The sequence below is a fragment of the Ostrinia nubilalis genome, chromosome 5 (assembly GCF_963855985.1).
Source record: "Ostrinia nubilalis chromosome 5, ilOstNubi1.1, whole genome shotgun sequence".
NCBI classification, from domain to species: domain Eukaryota; kingdom Metazoa; phylum Arthropoda; class Insecta; order Lepidoptera; family Crambidae; genus Ostrinia; species Ostrinia nubilalis.
This window is the reverse complement of record NC_087092.1, coordinates 4,065,502-4,073,612: the sequence shown is the minus strand read 5'-3', so window position 1 is coordinate 4,073,612 and position 8,111 is coordinate 4,065,502. Positions and strand designations below refer to the sequence as shown.

The 8,111-nt window shown below is 44.4% G+C and overlaps 2 protein-coding genes across 2 annotated transcripts in view; one reads left to right on the top strand and one right to left on the bottom strand.

The window, feature by feature from the left end:
• The first annotated feature begins 165 nt into the window (after positions 1 to 165).
• LOC135071717 (uncharacterized) lies at positions 166 to 1,486 on the top strand. The gene is made up of 2 exons (XM_063965498.1): positions 166 to 318; positions 1,224 to 1,486. Exons 1-2 carry the CDS (start codon positions 189 to 191, stop codon positions 1,400 to 1,402), a joined length of 309 nt encoding a protein of 102 aa, XP_063821568.1. The 5' UTR covers positions 166 to 188; the 3' UTR covers positions 1,403 to 1,486.
• A 1,491-nt stretch (positions 1,487 to 2,977) lies between these two features.
• The window catches only part of LOC135071718 (chromodomain-helicase-DNA-binding protein Mi-2 homolog), a 29,279-nt gene continuing 24,145 nt past the window's right edge, over positions 2,978 to 8,111 (bottom strand). The window contains exons 18-21 of the mRNA XM_063965500.1: positions 5,607 to 5,769; positions 3,930 to 4,075; positions 3,336 to 3,389; positions 2,978 to 3,248 (exon numbers count right to left, since the gene is read on the bottom strand). Of these exons, the coding sequence (XP_063821570.1) occupies positions 3,381 to 3,389; positions 3,930 to 4,075; positions 5,607 to 5,769 (318 nt within the window). The 3' untranslated portion in view covers positions 2,978 to 3,248; positions 3,336 to 3,380. The remainder of the gene's footprint in view (positions 3,249 to 3,335; positions 3,390 to 3,929; positions 4,076 to 5,606; positions 5,770 to 8,111) is intronic.

Genomic DNA, 8,111 nt, shown 5'->3' with positions numbered 1-8,111 from the left:
GCTGCCGACGGCGCTGCACTCGCTGCTGCGCGTCCTGCGAGACAGTTCTGCTGCTACCTTCAGCGCCACCTGCGCGCACCACGCGCCCTCGCGCGCCTTCAGCACGCCGCGAGCGCACACCGCGCCAGGTGAGCGAGCACACGGTACACTCGGACAGCGAGTACTACTCGATCGAGCTGCGCGGGCCCATGCTGCCGACGGCGCTGCACTCGCTGCTGCGCGTCCTGCGAGACAGTTCTGCTGCTACCTACAGCGCCACCTGCGCGCACCACGCGCCCTCGCGCGCCTTCAGCACGCCGCGAGCGCACACCGCGCCAGGTGAGCGAGCACGCCGTGCACTCGGACAGCGAGTACTAAAGCCTGGTCCGGGAGCACGTAGAATCCCGTCCTATGACCCCAAGCTACCCATCCTTATCGCTCGCGCGTAATTATATTGCTGTCGCGACTGTGCGACGCGCGCCCGCAGTGAGTGTGCGAGCGCTACAGCAATATAATTACGCGCATTGGACGGGATTCTACGTGCTCACGGACCAGGCTTTACTCGATCGAGCTGCGCGGTCCCGCGTCCTGCGAGACAGTTCTGCTGCTACCTTCGGCGCCACCTACGCGCACCACGCGCCCTCGAAAGCGTTTAGCACGCCGCGAGCGCACACCGCGCCAGGTAGGCACAGACATAAACAGACGCAAACTGCGCATGTTTCCTTCTACGCTCAAGATACGTGCCGGCGCCGGGGTCACAAGAAACTTTCGAACTATTAAAATGTCAGAAATAAAACACAGATACTTCTACACATGTTTTGTCAACTGTCAACAACAAATGTCAACATTCATGCAGGGTCACACAATACATCTGAACTGTTCTAACGTCTGAAAAAAACGTCATTCTCATCCAAAATATCATTATAACCAGTGCAGAATGCTACTGCTGCTGGTAATTGGAACAATGTTCCTGTCAATGGCAACTGTTCAAACGTCTGAAAAACCTCATTCTCATCCAAGATATCATCATAACCAGTGCAAAATATCAGTTATCATCATAACATTCTGCTACTGCTGCTGGTAACTGGACCAATGTTTCTTTCCATCATAATCATCTGCCTCTAGACTAAACTAGATCTCTTATGACTGTCGTTCCAGTGAGTGGTACCTACACCTGACCTGTCGCTGCCCCTAATTTAAAATTATTATGCAGCACTTTTTCTTATATTGTTTTCATTTTACAGACGACAGCTCCAAAGAGAACGAACCGAACGCGTTCAGCAAAGCGTTCAACAAGGAGAACCTTTCCGACTGCGGCATCAGCGAAGACATGCTGCAGCACTTCTGCTCGCCAGACCCAAACCTGGTCACGCTGCTAGACAGCGTCAAGTACAACACAGAAGACGACACTTACTCCTGGTGACACGCGTGTTTTATTTATAACTCTGTTGTTGAATGTGTTTTGTATCAATTGAGATCATGAATTAAAATATTTTTCATAAATAAACCTTTTATTTTCAATATAAATAATGCGAGACGTAGTGTACATAAATATGTGTCGCTTAACTTCAAACTCGGATAAATCCAATTCTAAGATTTTTTGAGATTTTGGTGTCAAATCAAAGAGAAAAAAAAAATGTTTTAAACATTTTTATCAGTCGTGTATAAATCAGCGTGGTTCTTGAGAAATAAGCCGTTAAAGTCGTAATATTTTATCTAAGAGAGATAGATCCATGAGACATTTTTTTTCAAACGTAGCTAAGTCCATGAGAGCCAATCAGGTAATTGCATTTCTTCAACATGGCCGCCAGTTGACGAAAACTCAGCGACCAGTGGCACCATGCGCTCCCGCTTTTTATTGTTTATTTGCGATATTCAGACAGTTCCCATGGATAATTATATTAAAATTGTGTCACCAACTAAAGCCCGCAAGCGGCTTAATATAAAAGTTCGCCTTAGGAAAGAGGAAAAAGCGAAAACTCGGTTTTGAAATACCTATCCCTGTGCGTCGTTTGGAATTTGGAGTTGGCACTAGTGTTGTGTTAACCATTTTCGATTATTATTTTGTCCTTCTATTGTTACAGAATATTTTGGACATAAGTATGTTTATGATATACCTAATATTGAGTACATTTCTTTCTCCGATCCAATTTGTGTAGGTATGTTCATGTAAGTTTTAGAATATAAGACATGCTTTGTGGAGTTGGGTCGTCTGGATATGTTTTGCAGTTTTTTGCTAAATATATTAAATTTGTAAATGTAATTATGTGAAATAAAATATTGATCTATTTAAATGATTTATAATAAACTAACTTTTTTTTTCCTTTAAGTTAGGGGCTGGAAACGCACTTTAGCCAATTGGGCATAATGGTCATTGTTGGTGGAATTGAAATATGTATTATAAAAAATGCTTAATATTGAAAATGTGATAGGGCGACCAATTCACGAAGAAGAAATTGAAGAAGATGACTGAAGAAATATTGAATTGTGTTTAAAATAATTAAATTGGGTACTTCCTTTTTTTTATAAAATAATAACTAGATTTTCTTATTTTGTTTTATTGTTCTATTCAGTTTGCTGCTACAAATTTGACTGTCGATGGTATACCGCGATTTCGTCACTACCACATGTGCTACCACATCCCTAGCTCTAATCGTGTTTTTTCATAACTAGATAAATCCGAATCTATTAAATCAAAACTCTATAAATCCTCATTGCGTTTTTTCAAATTTGGATAAATTGCATTCCGTTATATCAAATGAAGGTAAATCCAAACCAAATATTAAATTTTTGAGAGAATGCGTGATTTAAATACTGAAATGAATAAACAGGATCATTTTCTTCAATAGTAGTGCCATAATAAAAAAAGACTGCCTTTTAATTCATTAAAATAAGACTACACTTTTTATTAAATATCTCCGAACAGGGTAGAGTGGATTTATCCGAGTTTGAAGTTAAGCGACACATATAGCCTGGATAATACAAAAAAAGTCAAGTCATCACTTAATTGTATGATTTATTCAATTTTCATTTTTGGTAAATTAAAAATAAAGATTTCATAAGTCCACAATCACTTACACGTAAACAAGATTCATACAGATCAGGATGAAATAAATAATATTGTGAGAGTTCTGTTTCAAACGACGTAATATTATGTTACCTAACATAACTGCACTAATCACTATAATTATCACTTCAACCAAGGTGGAACAGGAATCTTGGAAAGCTTACATCTAAAATATTCATCTATGTGACCATTCCTCCACGCTCTGGAACAAAAAAATAAAAATTAGTATTTACTTGTTAATTTAGAACAGAAAATTATGTTTAGTTTATATCAATGTAAAACCAATTACCTGTAGGTGTGTCAAATTGCAATACAATGTATAAGTTACGCGGGCTTATGATTTCTGAAATAGAAAAAAGAACATTGAATTAGATACAGCTAAAATAATAATTTCAAATCACCAATGATTGATGATGACCTCAAGATAAATAAAGCGCTTTTACATACATTGGATTTGACTAATAAGCTGATCTAGCTACTAGAGGCTATTTTAGCTATAGAATTACCGAATTATTTAGGTTCATCTTTAAACGTATAGCTAGATCTACACATCGGCAAATGAGGGTTTTCGCGATTGAAAAATCGGCCAGATGGCAATACGTATACGCGAGGTCCAAATGCTGCATGATTGGTGGATTTTGACATATCTGTCAGTGTCATGTCAAAAATAACCAATCATGCAGCATTTAGACCTCGCGTCTACGTATTGCCATCTGGCGGATTTTTCAATCGCGAAAACCCTCATTAAGTAATCAAGTCACCCGGGGCAAAAGCAACTATGAGGCTAGTGACTAATTGGTTTTATTCTTAATCTGATGGATTTTGAACAAAGTGTTATCTGTTGAAGCATAAAAAAGCAATGATTGGTCTATGTTCAACTTACATTAGAAGATCCGGTGGATGTGGGCTGTCCCGGCACGGAGTACTGCGGGCGGAAGTTGGAGAAGTTGGCGGCGGCCGCGGCGGCCGGCGAGAAGCCGGCCAGCGAGCCCGCCGCGCTGAACCCGCCCGGGAACTGGGGCATTTGCGCTGCGAAACAAATGTACACGTCAACTACTACTCGTATCGTACCTTAGAGTAGGCGCACACCGTTGATTTTTAGTTGGCCGATAGTTGTGCCCGATTTCAAATTGTATGAAGAATCGGCCAAATCGAATCGGCGTAATGTGCGCACTCCCATACATGCCCATACTGATCAACAGCCCGACTAAACTATCGGCCGACGAAAAATCAACGGTGTGCGCCTACTCTTAGTCATAAAGTTAATATTCCTTCGGAATAGAGCAACAACCACGAGCTGTCAAACGAAACCGATTTTGGATGACACTGGACGTCATTTGTGTGTCAGTGGTCAGGATTATTTCAGTTTTGTACCAATAAACCAATCACTATTGGTTCAGTGATTACCACGATTCTGAAGCACTATTTCTTATAAACATCCACGATATCACTGACGTAAAATCTGAAAACATCTCAGACTTCACGTTTTCAGTGTGTCAATAAGTGCTACTAACGAACTGTCATACTTACATACATACTTGTAAAAATCGGTACTGTTTGACGTGACGGCGATGGCATCACGCATCAAGCTATCAGCGCTACCAGCGCTTCGAGACAAACATATGGCAAGTGCTGAGAAGAAACGCAGGAACAGTAGCGGCGTAAGGGGGGGCGGTGGGGGCGGTCCGCCCCGGGTGCCACAAGCGGGTGACACAAGTCGCGCAGATTAGTACTCACCGGCGCATCTGCATATCTGCATGGCAAGTCTGCAGGTCTATGTCATGATACTGGGGGGGTGGGAGGGATGCGATTGTCTTTCAATCTTCGAATCGGTAGTTCACCCCAAAATTCTGGGGGGGTACCAGGGGGTGCCTTAGGATATGGGGGGGGGGGGGGGGTGATCGCCCCGGGTGCCAAGCCATGCTACACCACCACTGCGCAGGAACAAACATCTCTTTTTATCACACAGTGTCGCTGCTAGTGACGTGCCGCGACACGTCCGACTGCATGTCCGACGCAGGCCAGCTGCTTGTGTTACCACAGAATAATAATAAGTACTACGTACAGAAGTTTTACTTCGCGGAGGTATTTAAAAAAATGTATGCTCAATGTCATTAACAATATGGTGTAATTTAATTTAGCTTGTCTCAAGAGTCAAGCACCATTTTGTTGACAAACGTCAGTGATCGGTACTGCGCAGAAGCTATAGGGCTGACTTCGGTAAAATGATGTGACGTGAGGTGCCAAACTGCGGAAAATGGCGGAGGAAATACATGATTTAGCATGAATAATATTAACTACTTATTTACCTCTCAGTGTCTTGAGGCAACTTAAAAAAGTACATTCTGTGTTTTTATTATTATTTAGGCAGTTAAATAGTGCACAGTATTTAGTACACCATTTTCTTTATTTTCTTCCATCATACACAAGAGTACGCGTGCGTGAGTCAATGTTCGCTCGTATGTGAGGCCTTGTCGAATAGTATCCTGTAGGTGGGCCATCGTGCGTGTTTTGTTTTCGATGTAAACTCGCGGAGATGAACAGGCCTGGTGTTACTGACCGGCGGGCACGGGGTTGCCGGCGGTGGCGGCGAGGCGCGACAGGATGGAGCGCTCGGACATCTGCAGGCGCTGCGCCACCGGCGGGATGCGCGCCAGCGTGGCCGGCAGCCGCGACACGTCCGACTTCATGTCCGACAGCAGCTCCTCCAGCTGGTTCAGCACCTGGGAACGATCATTAAATAAAAATAAAAATTCTCCGTCTCATACAGGAGGTACCTCCCTTGCCGCAGGCGCGGCGGCGGCCTCGGCTGAGTGCTCCAAGCGGCGCAAATATGCAGCTCTCAATGAGAGTTATATATTTGTGCCGTTTGGGGTTGAGGCTATGGGACCATGGGGTCCAAGCGCTCGTTCCTTTTATAAGGAACTGGCAAAGAGGCTCACCGAGGTGACCGGTGATCAAAAGGCTGGCAGCTATTTCGGCCAGAGAATTAGCCTGGCCATTCAACGTGGCAATGCTGCCAGCCTTTTGGGCACCATTCCTGACTGCGGCGCTGGGGGTGAAGTATTTTTTATTTTGTAAATAGTTTTTATCATTAGTAATTTTAAAATTTTAGTTTTTAAGTCATTTTAAGTTAATGTATTATTATAAAATTTATTCTCTAATAAATAAAAAATTTAAAAAAAATATCCTTGTACATTTTACACTGCGCTTCTAGTCCCAAACTAAGCAAAGCTTGTACTATGGGTACTAGACAACGGATATAAACATACTTAAATACTTTTTTTTTTGTAAATACATACATATTATACATAGAAAACACCCAGTCCAATACAAACAAATATGTGCATGCACACAAATGTTTGTATTGTGCGGGAATCAAACCCGTAACCTCCGGAATAGTAGTCCGTTTCGAACCACTACACCAAACGGCCGACAGTTAGTTGTGCCCGTGAATGTGACCTTGAGAGAACATGAGCCGTCCGAAGATTATTACTAAAGCCCGGTCTGTGAGCACGTAGAATTTTGTCCAATGACCCCAAGCAACCCATCCTTATCGCTCGCGTGTAATTATGTTGCTGTCGCGCTCGGGTGCCCGTCGCACAGTCGCGACAGCAATATAATTACGCGCGAGCGATAAGGATGGGTAGCTTGGGGTGATTGGACAAAATTATATGGCTCGCAGACCAGACTATAGACAAGTTGTTTAAGGCCTATGCGATAACTTGCACAGGTGCACGGAGCCCGCTCCGGATGTCTGACGCGGGTCTGCATATTGATACACAGAAATGCACAATGTGGAAGCCTGTTGCACGCGTCGCGCTACAATTCATTTATTTATGGGGAAATGTATTAAATTATTTAATAAATTACCACAAACTGTTGTAGAACTACCCATTCATAAATTCAAAGCACATATTAAAAGTACCTTAATGAAAAAGGGCTACTATAAAGTCGATGATTATTTAAAAGATAAAAATGTTTGGGATGCGTAACTGCCTAGCTCGCATAAATATTTATAACTATGTATTTTGAAAACCTGTAAACCTTTGAAAAAGAGGCTGACAATAATGTCTGAGTTTCTTGCGCTGCTTCTTCTCAGCACTGGCCCATTTATTGTCCTGAAGCAGTGGTAGGGTTAATACTGGGACGTGTAAAAGTGCTTTTTTAAAGCCTACTTACAGAAATAAATGAGTTTTACTGAGTTTTTTTAAAGCGCTATCATTTGCTGGGCACTTTTCATAAGAAAAAGAATACACCAGTGGCGAGTCGATAGGTGTTGCCACACACCCATAAGGTAATTCTCTTCCATATGGGAACATTTGACAGCACATCAGCCTATTCATTTTTGTTGCACAAACTCTTCTCCACATAAAGTGCCGCTGTTTAGCTTGAATGTGCCGTGTTCTGGACCATAAAGTGATTAGGGTACCCAGTAAGCGAATGTCTCGTGATTGGGGTTGGATTATGTGAGTAAAGAAAATCGTCCATTCAGCGTCTTTCTCGTGTATGTTTGAGCATATACCTTGTGCAGCACGGCGTTGGCGGGCTTGTTGCCGGCCAGCGACTCCTTGCTGAGGTGCTGGTGCGACTCGGCGAGGCACTCGACCTCGGCGAAGCGCGCGTCGAGCGACATGGCGAGTGGCCGGCACATACCTTGTGCAGCACGGCGTTGGCGGGCTTGTTGCCGGCCAGCGACTCCTTGCTGAGGTGCTGGTGCGACTCGGCGAGGCACTCGACCTCGGCGAAGCGCGCGTCGAGCGACATGGCGAGTGGCCGGCACATACCTTGTGCAGCACGGCGTTGGCGGGCTTGTTGCCGGCCAGCGACTCCTTGCTGAGGTGCTGGTGCGACTCGGCGAGGCACTCGACCTCGGCGAAGCGCGCGTCGAGCGACATGGCGAGTGGCCGGCACATACCTTGTGCAGCACGGCGTTGGCGGGCTTGTTGCCGGCCAGCGACTCCTTGCTGAGGTGCTGGTGCGACTCGGCGAGGCACTCGACCTCGGCGAAGCGCGCGTCGAGCGACATGGCGAGTGGCCGGCACATACCTTGTGCAGCACGGCG